The following is a 13,181-nucleotide window of genomic DNA, read 5'->3' on the forward strand; positions in this document are numbered from 1 at the left end:
CTGCCAGTGCAGGTCAATGTCAAATCTGTTTCCCCATCCCTGGAGGTAGCTCTTTTCCCCTCCGGGTGATGCTAGCTGGTATTCTAGACAGGAGATTGGCACCTGAATCAGTGGAATTATACCTCTCAGCACACTCACATTAATGGAATGTCAAACCCTCTCCAGCACTATGGCGAAACGTGACTATTTCAGAGCTCACCTCTTCGTTGGGCATACCAATTCATTTTAGGTGGGAGAGTGCAATGTTGTTGCATGATTCAAGATTACATTACAGTTTAAGTCTCCCTGGCTTCTCCCCGAGGCATTAATCTCCTTAGAGTTCCAACTGTGGCTCGTAGTATGCTGAGGGTATTTTAATGAGGGTTTACCCACCTTGTCGTTTACGAGGTGTAGGAAAGAAATTAAACATTAATGCTCCCTATGTTTAATCCCATTACTCACCTTTTCTTACGACCTGGTTTTTCCTATCTCTGCCTCTTTGTCCATTTCCCCCTAACTCACTGCCCCTCTTCTTTCTCCCAGATCCCCAGCCTGAGCCACAGTGTGATCTCCCAAGCCAGTTTCCGAGCAGAGTACAAGTCCACAGCCGGCCCAACAGTCTTCCAGAAGCCGGTCAAATTCCAGGTGGATATCACCTACACGGAGAGCACGGCGGCCACGAAGGAGAACGGCATCTACTCTGTCACCTTCACGCTGCTCTCAGGTCAGGACACTGTCGTCATCCTCATTTCCTCGACCCGCTAATCCTGCATGCATCGGTCACAACGAACCAGGTGCACACATCTCATCTGGGAACCTCCACGGCTGTGAGCCAATAAGGAGAGAGTAGGGTCCCCAGTTATAAAAGTACAAATGTCTTGATGGCTACTTTACTTTTACTAGTTTAACTGGTGTTCACGCAGAGAGAGAAAGAACCACTATCTTCTGTGTGAAGAAGGTACTGGGTAGTGCGTCTTCTACTGGACAGAAAGGGTCAACCCTAGCCCCTTCCTGTTGTGAGAGGACGGATCACAGGCAGAGTAACATACGGTACACATTATGGGATTTTGAATAAACAGTATTCTATCTCCATCTGGAGGTCCAGGGAAATTAAAAGCACAAGTCACTTTGAAAAGTGTGGAAAAGTCTTCCTTACATGTCGAGTGGAAAGCTGTCGCGCTCAAAACTAATAAAACGATGCTATGTTTGTATCCAGCCGACCAATAAACCAGAAATTCTGCTTTCCAATGTGGGCGTCTTAAAGTCACTGCCAAAAATAATGGCTGCCTCAGGTCTTTTTAAAGTTCTTGCAATCCTGAACGCTCAATAATATTTCCCCTCCAAACTCTCTGAGTGTAAGAAGATGAGGTCTGGCTATGCAAGATTACATAGGAAGCAATCATCCGTCTTGCAGGAACACATGCATGCTCCCGCTCCCTCTCCCTCTCACATTGGAGCTGAAGGGAGTGTCACAGTGGCCGTGCTGCAGACTGTAGACAGCAGGTATACAGAAACACTCCTCTCTGGCCTCCATTCATCACCTCAGGCTCTCTGCAGCTTCTCCAGCTCACACCATGCACATACACTTCTGTGTTCTTCTCTTAATTAATCCATCTATATAGCACACCTACACACTCAGCCTGCCTCTGTGCTGCTACCTGTAGATTGCTGTGCAACCAATATGTCCTGTTTGTGTGACGGTGTTTAGGGCCCAGTCGGCGCTTCAAGCGAGTAGTGGAGACGATTCAGAGCCAGTTGTTAAGCACACATGACCAGCCGGGGGTCCAACAGCTGTCTGGTGAGTAGTAACTCCTCCTTTCAAAAGAAAAATATCAAAAAATCGTATCCAAAACCTCTCCACCCTTACCCCCCACCGCCTCATCCGCCCATCCCACCCCCACACAAACCACTCTCACCGCTGAAGCTTAGCTAAATCCCGCCTTCCTCTTCCCACCGTGCTTGAAATCCCTGAGCCGCTCTCCGGTTCTCCACGCGGCTTCCTCTGCATGCCCGTGCCTCGCCGCCATCAAAGGGTGGGAGTTGCTCTCCGGCGCGGGTCAAATGTTGCCTCGTTGCCCTGGCAGTGAAGATTAGAGTGGAGGTAGGGTGAGCTGATTTGCATTCTGTTACTCCTACTTCCAAGACTGATCGTCGGAGCTTGTCACCATGGCAACACCACTGCACCTCAACGCACTCCCACAATGCACTGCACCGCACTGTGACTCCACACCTGCTTTCTGTCTCTCTCTCTCTCTCTGGGTGCTTGTACAATAGGACCCACTCCCCCTGTTTTCCCTGGTCCGCTAGCCTCCAAAGCCACCAAGGAGATATTAAAACCCTCTGACGGGCGACCTCAATCCCCACCTAACCGCTCACCTGTGACCTTTGTGCCGTTATCTAAATAGCCCTCCATCTTCTCATGAGTTGTGGGGTTGCTGTCGAGGCTCTGGACCTGTTTGAGTCCTTTCCTCAGTGCGGCTCCATCCTATCCTCTCAACACACAGTCTGGAAGACAACAAGGAAAAGAAGAGAGAAATAGGGATCCCTCTCCTCCCCATCTGCTCTTAGCCAGTCCTTCCTTGTGCATCACTGTTTGAGTCTCAGTCGTCATCACCTTGACAACAGCTCCACTTGCTGGTCACATGGGGAAACGCCGCCAGACTGATATCCACCGTTTGTATCAGGAGGTGTACTGTTTTCTTGGGATGTCAATTTCATCTCATGCGTGAATCATAATCTTGGTGTCTCTATGTTTGTGTCTTTAACCCTTTAAAACCATTTCCAATTCCATATCGGACTTTTTTGAAGAGACACCTGGCCACCATACATCTTTTGCTCTGTTACTATGCCATACGTTGCCGTGTCTTTGCTCTGTGGCTTTGAGGCGATATTGCTCACACTGGCACTGAACAATGAACAACAGTCATCACAGCTGTTGTGATTATCCTACCTCACTAAGTTGACCAATTACTTCTGATATGTTATGTTTCGGCGTATTAACAGACTGAAGGTTGATGGATTATATTACAATAGGTTCAAACACCTGCTGTGGTTGTATTTCCAGCTGCAGAGATGTACTTTGTGTAATATGAGAACTATTTATCAATAAAAGGATACTGAGGATATGACAACATAAAACTTAAATAATGATACGCTATCATTTCTTTTGTCAGTCTAAATTAATTTCCCGCCTTTACACCATCAGAGTATCCCTCACCGTGATATGCGCCCTAAAGCAGGTCAATGTGGGCTTATCAGTCTATTTCCTCCACCTCCCTACTTCCTTGTGACCTCCTAACACACGAGTTGTGCCACCTGACCACGGGGCCTATGCGGAAGGTACTGGCTGTAATTAAGAATAGAAATGGCTTTGCATACCAAACAAAAGGCTTCATCAAGTCTCGGTCATTATGTCCCATAATCACCATTAACAGAAGCATACCTGGGAGCCCGGCTTAGGGAGACAATAGGAGGGCGTGGAACAATAAAAGGAGTGCAGCATGCTGGAGGACTGCAGAGCAGAACCGGTCATTTAGAGGACACTGTCTCCGTTTTATGGAGCGGCCGAGATCATTAAGATTCACGAGTGTCCTGCCATTTTTGGAAATGTGCAGATTTGGGTGGAGCGAAGTGACTCAATGGGGAAAGTCTCCACACGTGAGAAGGGAGGAGGGGACGCTCGGGAGAAGTCGGCTGCGACCATTTTCCAGCAGGATAATGGAGCAGGGGAAGCCAACTGTGGTACATTTGCACTTCTACACACACACACACACACATTGGCGACACACAAATACACAAATGCATTCACGATGAGATGAAGTTTGCCGAATTACTGGACTACTGCAGGCCGTCTCAACACTGGCAGCATTCTGTCGGAGCAATTCCACTTTCCAACAGCCTTTTATTAAGTGCCGACACACAAACACACACACTCTCCGGTCCGGTGTGTGAGTTTTTTTGTCGTCTGTGCAGCAGTCCTGACGCTGTCGCTGTTCATTTGTCGGCCCAAAGGACTCTATTGTGCAAATGCATCTTCACATACTGTGAGGAGGTGGCAGGTTTGTGAGTTTCCAAAGCTGCGCTGTGCGATGGCAAATGTGAACAAAAAGACTCTCACCTCCCTGCAGTGGGGCCCTGCAGAAAGAGCGAGTGCGTTTAGCTGAAGATCATTTGTATTCATATTTACACACACAAACACAACCTCAGCAAATGTGTTTCTAGCAGTTAGAAAGATATAAACTTGTGTTATTTAGCATATTCACCCATTTAATTCAGACCGCAGCATAAGCTGGACTGTTTCTTCCAAGAGTTGGCACAGTGATGATGTAGCCAACGCGGCGTGTTTGATGTCTTTGTCCACGTTTAATCTCTAGCTAAAGTGTAAAACTCCAAACTAAAGTGAAGACATGAGTTGATCAAAGGTTGTCTCTGTCCTCTAAAGCAGCTTTAAGGCCAAACTTGACTGTATTGGATGCACTTCACTTGCAGAAGGCCGACAGCCTCAGCATCAGTGGTATAATGAAGCCTGCAACATCTCCACAGACAATTAGGTTGAGCAAAAGGAGAAGAGACACGGACTCATCATCCTTCAAGGGCCGCGGTGTTTCTTCTTCACACTACCAGCGTTCCCATTGTCCACCTCCCATCACCCGCCCGGCTTCTGGCTGTCTCCAAGCGCTCGGGCACCGACTCGCACAGACAACACGCCCCGCTTCCTCTTCCTGCATCGCACAGTTTACGCGTTGGAGAAGCTGGCTGTAGTTTCCGGCTACAGGAGCTGACGGCTGACTTTGGTCGGCGGCCCTATTCGCTTTACTTTCCACTTTGAGATTGAATGCCTGTTGCGTGTCTTCATGGGTTGTGCCGTTCCATATGCATGGTCTGTCGTCCTGACATGGCTGCTCCGGCAGCTTCCATTCTCGCTGTGTCCGTCAGTCCTCCTTCGCCTCTGCTTGTTCTGTCTTTTACGTGTAGCCTCGTCTCTGTCCTGTGAAGCCCATTGTTCATTCGTTTGTTCTCTCTTTTCCCTTTTTTCTGTCCTCTTTTTTCCTCCCCGTCTGTGTACCTAGGCAGCCCCCTGAGTAACTTCTTTGACGTAATAAACCAACTTTTTTCAGACGAGAAGAACGGACAGGTGCCCTTCCCGTCTGGCACGCCCACCAAGCACTGCCCCTCGCCCATTCACGTCCGGAGGCACGAGCCAGAAAATAATGACACCAAATGCCCCGCCGCGGGCCGAGACAGAGTCAAGTTGTCGGTGGTGTCTTTGGGGACACCGGAGGAGTCTTAGAGGCTGTGTAGTCGAGCTAGTGCTAAAAACCCATCCCAGTATCACTATAAACCAGTGGCACGGAGAGAGAAGATATGTACATATGTAGCTGTATATAATCATATGTGTACATTCTTTTTGTATAAAACTACTTTATATAGATATAAATATATTAAGAGAATCTAAGTAATATTTTATAAACAGCATACTGCACCTACACACACACACACACCAGTCCTTCCACTCCCTTTTTCATTACCCCTTAGCATCCACCATCCTCATCCCTCTACCTCAGCCATCTGATCATCTGTGACCTTTGCTCTGATAACCTGTGTGATGACCTGACTTGTTTCTGATACCAGGAATTATCCAGAAAACCTATTAAGCCCCTCCTCCTGCACCCTGCTCTGTTCGCCTTCCCTCGACCACCCTTCGACCCCCCCGAGCATGCCGATAGAGATGGACATTTGTTGACGGAGGACGGTTTTTTAGAGGTGCGCTGAAAAAGGGGGAGGGGGTGGTGACCATGGAAACAGACCCCTTCATGCAGACTTCTACCTTCATCTCCCTCTGCACCCCTTCTCCACCTCTGGTAGCCATCAGTAGAAGTAGAAGAAAATACCTTTTTGTGTTCCTGCATCTTCGGAACACACACACACATGTGCACAACTACTCCACATAAATCCCAACAGAAAACGCACACTCCTCGGACCAAGACGCCCTTTTTCCTTTCAATGAGTATTCATCGTATGGAAACGAGTATTTTACAAAAAGACACAAACACACACACAAACATGTACACGCTTACATGCACAGGTCCAGTTTGCACAGAAAACTCTGGGATGTATTAACAGGAACATGAACGACAAAAAGAAGACGTGGAGAAACGGACTGATTCAGAGGAGGAGAGAAGGGGGAGGAGTTTCGGAGAAAGCCCCAACCGGCCGACGCGGATGCTTGCTGGATTGTATTTGTTTGCTTTTTAATGTACTTACTTTGTGAAAAACTGGGTTCAAAATATAAACCGACTTTATTAGACTTAATACTATTGCTGCAAATGAACTGGAATTGTGATTTCAGAGAGAAGCTGGGGGGGGGAGCAGAACAGGGCAGAGGGGGAGAAGCTTCATTGGGGTAGAGGGGAGGGACGAGGGCGGGTATTTGGGTATTTAAAATGAATGATCTATTCTGTTGTACAGACTGATATCATTTCTGAAGTATAAAAAATGAAATGTCTAGTTGTGACAATATGTTTAGATACCATCGGGGCAGGTTGCAAAACCTGTGCCTGCCACATACTGTAATTTTAAATTCTTCTGTGTATTTTTGTTACATGATCATTTATGTCCTTGTTTGATTGAACTAATTATGACCAACACATTCCTGTTTGTGTTGTTTGCAGCACTTTGTCTTTGGTTCTCCATGTATACCTCTCTTAGCCTCACTTACCAGCAGTAGAAGTAGAGGAACAAAAAAATGATGACGTGACAAATGCAATTGTGGATATTTTTGTATTTCTGTCCTTATTTATTCCCGTTTTTCTTCATCACACTGTTTGATTTCCTAATTTATTATAACTTGGCTATTTATATGAACAAAGCTGTTAGGTCAGTTGAATGTTATTTATTACCCTATTGTGTGTTCGTAAATTGGGCAACATTTGAAGAAAAAGATTACACTTTTTTTCTTTCGTTTTGGTCTACATTTAACAGAATTATGTGAACATCGAGGAACAAACTCTTTTCCCTGACCTCTCTGTAGAGGGAAAGAGAACTTGTGGGAACTCTTGAAGAAGAAAAAAACATTTACCAGTAATTTAAGAATGTAGACTTAGCCTCTTTTTGGAGAGGGAATATGCTCTTCTATTGATATTTGTCAGTTTCATATTATTGTGCGTGTAGGCTGGGCCTGAGGAGAATGACTCTACAGAGCCTGCTCTACTTCTTCTCTTTGTAAATATACAGACAAACCTGGGGGTTGATTGTCTTCTCAACCATGCTGGGGATTCCTGCTCTATGCTTTTAGTCTGTAGTGCTGTGTGCATGTCAAACATGAGCTTTTCTTTGCATGGCTTTAGTGTTCATGTTCCATGAACAAACTCACTCCTTCTCTCAGCCTTCATCGATTCTCTCTCCACAAAATGACCTTTTAACCTTTTAAATCTCCTCTCTATCCCCTTACCCTGTCTGCTTTTATTTCTGGCCTTCTTTTTTTATTGTTCCCTCCATCCCGCTAATCTTTCCCTAACCTCCTCCTCTTCTTTTGTGCACAACGTTTTGAACGATGCTTCCTTTCTTCTGTACCTCTCCCTGTAAGGCTTTTCTGCTCTCTCTCGCCACCTGGTGGTAGAAGAGACACAGTGAGGGGATTTCAGTACACAAACACAAAGCAATACCCTATCGTTCACTTTCCTTTCTGTTTTTTTAAATGGGAAGCTAGCAGCACCAAGGACGTCTGATGACTAAGGACCGGAGAGGTCTTTAGACAGAGCAGGAACCAACCTGACTGATGTGATCCCCATTAAAATAACTGTGAGCATCTACAGTGCTGAAACAAATAAACTCATTAAGTTATGGTGTCTTTATTTTCCTTCTTTGTTCATATTCTGGTGTATGAGTGCAGACCTAGAGTAAATATCTTGATAAAAAATATGAAGTGCTACAAAGTAATTATTTCAGCTTTTCTTCTCTGTCTACATGTTTGTACTCACCCTGCCAGTATTTAACTTGATATGAAGGTCATGTCTATTATACACCATAAGCACAATAATAAGACACTATTGTACATTTATGAGGCTTTAAACAACTCACACGGTTTATAAAGTATAAGTTGTGTCACGGGTAGAGGGGCAAGAGCTCATGCGCAGAGGAACTGGACAGGACTCAATATGAATATAAAAGAACTCCACTGAGGCAAGTCCAAAAAGGGACAGGCAGGTCAGGAATACACACGACACAAAGTATGTCAAAATAAAAGTCATAGTATAGTATGCCAAAATATGTCAAAATAAAGGTCATAGTATAGTATGCCAAAATATGTCTAAATAGTATGTCAAAATAAAAGTCATAGTTTAGTATTCCAAAATAAAAGTCATTGTATAGTATGCCAAAATATGTAAAAATAAAAGTCATAGTATAGTATGTCAAAATATAGGTCAAAATAAAGGTCATAGTATAGTATGCCAAAATATGTCAAAATAAAGGTCATAGTATAGTATGTAAAAATAAAGGTCATAGTATGCCAAAATATGTCTAAATAGTATGTCAAAATAAAAGTCATAGTTTAGTATTCCAAAATAAAAGTCATAGTTTAGTATTCCAAAATAAAAGTCATGGTACCAAAATATGTAAAAATAAAGGTCAAAGTATAGTATGCCAAAATATGTAAAAATAAAGGTCATAGTATAGTATGCCAGAATATGTCAAAATAAAGGTCATAGTATAGTATGCCAAAATATGTCAACAATAAAAGTCATAGTATAGTATGCCAAAATATGTCAAAAATAAAAGTCAGTATGCCAAAATATGTCAAAATAAAAGTCATACATAATATGTCAAACATAAAGGTCATAAGGTATGCCAAAATATGTCAACAATAAATAAAAAAAAGTGAAAAAAATTCAAAATCAAAAATAATTTGAGAAGAAGCGTTTCGCAGTGCTGCCGTTCAACTCCTGCCAATGCCTCAAGAATCGGATCGTGTTTTTGAATTTTATGGTTTTGTATTTTTGGTAGAGAAGAGAACTTGATGCAGTGTGAAAAGGAAACTTCATGTAGGCGCTGTGGCTTAGTGGGTTGAAGTACGTGTTTGATGTACACGAAGTTCTGCATTCAAGCCCTGGCAGTGACAAAAAGAAAACTTGTGAGAATAAGCGTTTCACAATGGTTCAACTCCCGCCAGTGCCTCAAGAATCAGATCATGTTTTTGAATTTTATGGTTTTGTACTTTTGGTAGAGAAGAGAACTTGATGCAGTGTGAAAAGGAAACTTATGCAGGCGCTGTGGCTTAGTGGGTTGAAGCGCGTGTTTGGTGAACGCGAAGTCCTGCGTTCAAGCCCTGGCAGTGACAAAAAGAAAACTTGAAAAAAAAAAAAATAATAATTTGAGAATAAGCAAAATAAAGTTAAAATGTTAAAATAAAGGTCATAGTATAGTTTGCCAAAATATGTCAAAATTAAAGTCATAGTAAAGTATGCCAACATATGTAAAAATAAAAGTCATAATATAATATGCCAAAATATGTAAAAATAAAAGTCATAGTATAGTATGCCAAATTATGTAAAAATGAAAGTCATAGTATAGTATGCCAAAATATGTAAAAATAAAAGTCATCCTATAGTATGCCAAAATATGTTAAAATAAAGGTCATAGTATAGTATGCCAAAATATGTTAAAATAAAGGTCATAGTATAGTATGCCAAAATATGTCAAAATAAAAGTCATAGTATAGTATGCCAAAATATGTCTTCATAGTATGTCAAAATAAAGGTCATCCTATAGTATGCCAAAATATGTCAAAATAAAAGTCACAGTTTAGTTTGCCAAAATATGTCAAAATATAGGTCATAGTATAGTATGCCAAAATATGTCATAGTATGTCAAAATAAAGGTCATAGTATAGTATGCCAAAATATGTTTAAGTAAAAGTCATAGTATAGTATGCCAAAATATGTTTAAGTAAAAGTCATAGTATAGTATGCCAAAATATGTTTAAGTAAAAGTCATAGTATAGTATGCCAAAATATGTCAAAATAAAAGTCATAGTATAGTATGCCAAAATATGTCAAAATAGTCATAGTTTAGTATGCCAAAATATGTCAAAAATGAAGGTCATAGTAAAGTATGCCAAAATATGTCTAAATAGTATGCCAAAATATGTCAAAATATAAGTCATAGTAAAGTATGCCAAAATATGTAAAAATAAAAGTCATAGTTTAGTATGCCAAAATATGTCAAAATAAAAGTCATAGTAAAGTATGCCATGGCGGTGATGTTGACGACCCAGAAGCCACTGCGGCGTCTTTTGGCAAACGACTCAGCTTGAGCTTTTTGATACTTCCAACACCTTATTTAAGATAAAGCTAGCTGGTTATGCAGAAACTTCTGATTTAATTGTAGATAAAGTTAGACCAGTTCTCTATGTATCTTATAAGATCCGATTATTCTTTCAAACACTGTTGACAGTTTTTCATGGAGGTATAAAGCATTATGAATACTGAACTTATAATATCTTATGTCCAACGATTAAAATACTTTCAAATATTGGTAATACATGATGATTCAAAATATTCATAGTTTTACAAGCCTTATAGACGCATTTTATTATACAATATTATAAATGTGCTTATGATGACTTTTATATAAAGTGTTACCAAATGTGTTAATATTTCGTTATTGCACATATTTTGATGCACTTTTATGATGTAGTTCTGTGCCGTTGCAAGTCTGAGTTGTGCTGGATGTCAGGTACATCTACACAAACCCACACAACAGATCGCAGTGAAATATTTGGAAAAGTGTGCACCAGTGAAACTGACTAAACTTGTTTCCCAGGTTTATTAAAATTTTCAGCATGAAAACAGACTTAATGTATTCCAAGTCCCATGTTGGACTCTGCTGCTGTACCTGTAAAGAAGCTCTAAACCTCAGCATACATGAGCTTCATCAACTGTTAGTGTGTACCTGCAAAAACAACAGCTACACAAAAGCAACTTTTCATCAATAATATTAATAATTTGCTTGGAATAAAAACAAAATAAAAAGGGAACACCCCGTTAAATACTCTCACATCTTTGGTTTCTCCTTAAATATAAAATGTCCATCCCACTCTTTAGTAAGTGTTCCGTTTCGCCGGCAATACCTTTAAAAAAATAGAAAAGAAAAACATAAACATACATAAAAAATACATTTGTTAATCCAAAGCTTACATCGATGCTGGAGGCACCACGTTTACCTGTGCCTCCCCACTCTGCATTATTCGTATGAACAGGACAAAGCCAAAAGTCCAGCATGGCTGCCACACTTGATCCAGTCTATGAGTCATTTCACATGAACGCTTCATTCAGAACCAGGAGGCTGTTGTTGATCCCATTCCTCCAAAGCAATTCTTTATTATCCCAGTTGTGTCCAGTAGAGGGCAGCAGTGTTTCATGATTCAGAGTTCCCACCTGTTACGTCCATCTGTTGCTTCTCTTTTAAGCTCCCAGAGCCTCAGGAAAATAAACTCACATTGTCCAATTGTCTTCTTCATCCATACACTGCAATAAATTCAAGATGGAGCACAAAATGCTGAATTGTCCACAGAGCAGAGCTCCGAATAACTCACTTAGGATCCCAGTGTCAAATCACTGTGGGACTTGCTTGTCACCAGAGATCGAATCACTCGTGTCACGAAGAAAACATCTGCACTCAAACCATTTGAGAAGCGTCTTTAACTTCCACTGCCACGTTCTTATTTCTGTCATCTTCGCTCAGACTCGGGAGGTGACGCAGAGGGAGCGTAGACGTTGAGCCAGGGTGGCCTCCAGCTCCTCGAGAGGTGATTCTCCCCGGCTGTGAAGCAGCGTAGACGTGGGGTTGTTCCCGTGTCGGGCCGCGGGGGGTCCCAGCAGCAGGCTGCAGAAGCCCTCTCTCTCCAGCAGAGCAGGCATCTGCTGCAAGAAGTACCCTTCACAGAATGAGCTCAGCTCCAATGAACCGTGAGCCTGGGACAGGAGAGGACGGTTAAGCTTCGGCCTCATTAAAAAGCAAAGTGTCAACAACACTGCTTTCCAATAAACAATTTAGGACATTAATCATGTAACGTGGTCTTTTGTGACGTACATTGGATTTCCCTCTCACTGATTAAACCGAAGAATTTAACAAAAGAGCAAATATCTGCTCTCTAATAAAGTTTGCTCTTCTAATAATTCACGTAACATCCCGATATGATCCCGACTTCTCACCTTGGCTGTTTTGTAGATGCTAACTACATTATCCAGGTTGATGAGCCGCGAGCAGATGAGTTCACAGTGTCGTTGTAGAACCCCCAGGTGGAACAGACTGGCAGCTGACAACAACTGCAGGAAGTCACAAGCACATGTCTTACATTTGATACACCAACATAACAAAAGTCCAAAACTTGGATACAGCAGTAAAGGACAACTAGCTTATTTATAAAGACACAGAGACACACATAAACACTGATTAAGAAGATTCACCAAATGATCTAAACCATCAAATACAGATAGTGACGGGTGAAATATCATTCGTCAGTTAAACGTTTCATACACTCAGATCAATGGTATTGTATTTGTTTAGTGATTCTCACCTCCAGCAAATCAGGCACGATGGTTTTCAGGGACTCTGTTCCTCCACAGTACAGGTATGACATCATCATCTGCAGAGAGGTCAAAGGTCTTGATTAGAAAAAAAATCACTACCATAGTTGGAACTAAATAATGTACATGTTTGGTCATAGGCAGTACATGTCTCACCAGTTTATTCCATCAACAATGACTTATTGTGTCACACACAAAAAAATTAAATACTTCGTAGTATTTTAGAAAATCAGGAAATAAAGAGTAGATTTGTCACCTGGAAAATGTTGTACTTGATGCCGCTGATCTCAATCTCCTTGTTGGGGCTTCCATCTGGTCCAAAGCATGCCAGCAGAGACTTGAATCTACAAGAAAACAAATATCCCTGTCAAAACCCTGGAGGACGGTCACCGTCTTTAAGCGTCACTCTGTCCGGTGGGAACTGACCTGTCAGACGCCGTGATCAGCAGCACTCTGTGGCCATAGAACGGCTTCCCCTCCACCACGAACGTCACATCTGACATCTCCTGGTTATTCAGGAAATGAGGGTCTGTCGGGAAACACATCAGTGCCTCTTTACAACTCCATTCTTAGGATCACTTTTTAGGAAGCCGGTCTGACCCCATGTCCAATATC

General features: G+C 42.2%; 2 protein-coding genes across 15 annotated transcripts in view; one reads left to right on the plus strand and one right to left on the minus strand.

Moving 5' to 3' along the window:
• The window catches only part of brsk2a (BR serine/threonine kinase 2a), a 168,520-nt gene extending 162,115 nt beyond the window's left edge, over positions 1–6,405 (plus strand). For 11 of the 14 annotated variants that reach the window (XM_056416461.1, XM_056416470.1, XM_056416465.1 and 8 more), the window contains 3 exons: positions 523–703; positions 1,688–1,777; positions 5,049–6,405. In XM_056416461.1, the coding sequence (XP_056272436.1) occupies positions 523–703; positions 1,688–1,777; positions 5,049–5,269 (492 nt within the window). In that variant the 3' untranslated portion in view covers positions 5,270–6,405. Of the gene's footprint in view, positions 1–522; positions 704–1,687; positions 1,778–2,384 lie in introns of all 14 variants that reach the window. The other 3 variants (XM_056416464.1, XM_056416475.1, XM_056416467.1) reach the window with 2 other exon arrangements.
• Positions 6,406–10,784: 4,379 nt separating this feature from the next.
• Positions 10,785–13,181, minus strand: part of abtb2b (ankyrin repeat and BTB (POZ) domain containing 2b) — a 43,170-nt gene continuing 40,773 nt past the window's right edge. The window contains exons 13-17 of the mRNA XM_056417148.1: positions 12,993–13,095; positions 12,823–12,910; positions 12,557–12,625; positions 12,192–12,305; positions 10,785–11,951 (exon numbers count right to left, since the gene is read on the minus strand). Of these exons, the coding sequence (XP_056273123.1) occupies positions 11,718–11,951; positions 12,192–12,305; positions 12,557–12,625; positions 12,823–12,910; positions 12,993–13,095 (608 nt within the window). The 3' untranslated portion in view covers positions 10,785–11,717. The remainder of the gene's footprint in view (positions 11,952–12,191; positions 12,306–12,556; positions 12,626–12,822; positions 12,911–12,992; positions 13,096–13,181) is intronic.

This window comes from Pseudoliparis swirei, chromosome 6 (genome assembly GCF_029220125.1).
Source record: "Pseudoliparis swirei isolate HS2019 ecotype Mariana Trench chromosome 6, NWPU_hadal_v1, whole genome shotgun sequence".
Lineage (NCBI taxonomy): Eukaryota > Metazoa > Chordata > Actinopteri > Perciformes > Liparidae > Pseudoliparis > Pseudoliparis swirei.